The sequence below is a fragment of the Hipposideros armiger genome, unplaced genomic scaffold, assembly GCF_001890085.2.
Source record: "Hipposideros armiger isolate ML-2016 unplaced genomic scaffold, ASM189008v1 scaffold_224, whole genome shotgun sequence".
Lineage (NCBI taxonomy): Eukaryota > Metazoa > Chordata > Mammalia > Chiroptera > Hipposideridae > Hipposideros > Hipposideros armiger.
In genome coordinates this window covers 1,673,951-1,675,233 of record NW_017731574.1, presented here as the reverse complement: position 1 = coordinate 1,675,233, position 1,283 = coordinate 1,673,951, and the positions used below count along the sequence as shown (strand labels likewise).

The 1,283-nt window shown below is 38.6% G+C and overlaps 1 protein-coding gene across 2 annotated transcripts in view; it reads left to right on the top strand.

The window, feature by feature from the left end:
* SPG7 (SPG7 matrix AAA peptidase subunit, paraplegin) overlaps positions 1-1,283 on the top strand; it is a 34,372-nt gene that overhangs the window by 2,049 nt on the left and 31,040 nt on the right. For both annotated transcript variants that reach the window (XR_002125358.1, XM_019654524.1), the window contains exon 2: positions 847-949. Coding sequence is in view for 1 of the 2 variants with exons in the window: in XM_019654524.1 (XP_019510069.1) it covers positions 847-949 (103 nt within the window). In the remaining variant the exon portion in view is untranslated. The remainder of the gene's footprint in view (positions 1-846; positions 950-1,283) is intronic.

Sequence of the window (1,283 nt, the reverse complement as noted above, 5' to 3'; positions counted from 1 at the left end):
CCACTCGGCCGGCCCGTGTGCTATTGTTAACACACTGATATTACTCATTTATTGGGCCCAGTCCACACTCTGTGGCCCTCCTTTGTATGACTTCTGGTCATCACTGAGCCAAGAATCGTAGTAGTAATTAAATGGGACAATAGTTATATAGACTAGGAATTTTCATTCTTTTACTAAAGGAAATTGCAGGTAATGTGCCCCTTACAAAAGAGCATTGAATTGAGCAAGGTGTTACTTTTTTCCATAACAGCAGCAGAGCAGGGATGAGCTAAGGGAAAAATTAAAAATTAATAAATAAAACAGAAATTAAGAAATTGCTAACAGACACAGAAAAAGTTGAATTGGACCACCTTAAGAAAATGACACACATTCAAGTAGGAGAATGCTTGTCTTGAATACAGAACTTTGGAAATATAGACTGGTGAACTGCTATAGTACCTGGAAGTATTCTACAAGGAGTCCCCTGGAGAGGTCAGAACCAAAGAGTCTGGACAGTCACTGCACCTTTGGGAGCTCTCTGCTCTTTGCATCCTGCAGCATAGTTGTGAGCCTTGAGGCACAGAGTGGTAGCCAGTGCTCTGTACTTTCAGTTCAGCGTTTCTTTGACTTGCTCTCTTGCTTTTGATGTTTTGATATCTTTTTTTCTTTTGATGTTGTGTCAAAACTTTGAAATAATGCTCAGACTATTTCTTCACATTTCAGGGCAATATAAACAATTACAAATAAATACATATGTGAGCTTTTAGAAAATATTTTTTTTTTTGCATCAAAGAATTAGTCCACATTGCTTTGGTGTGCTGTGATGTTGGTATGACTGATCCTGAGTTTCGTTCTTTTTTTTTTCAGAGTTTGCAATTGCGACTGCTAACCCCTACCTTTGAAGGGATCCATGGATTATTGTTGAAACAGCACCTAGTCCAGAATCCAGTCAGACTCTGGAAGCTTTTAGGTATGTATCTGTTGAAAGACAGAAGTAACGGGAAGAGCCTTTGCCATTTGTGAATAAATTAGGATAATATTGCTGGTTTGACACTGACAGAAAAATGAAATCACTAAGAGATCCTTTGACTTCTATTTATCGTGAGCCCTTAGATGCTCTGAAATGAAATTTACATAAAGGAAGATTGTCTGAGGTCTGAACAGACCATTTTTGCTTATTTTGAGTTGTCTTTTTTTTTTTTTTTGAAAATTATGGTATATAGCAGTAATTGGGCTGCTTGAGAAAGCTCTGTCATATTCTCTAGCCAGGTAGGATCCCCCTCGTGCCAAGGTGCAGCCGGGCT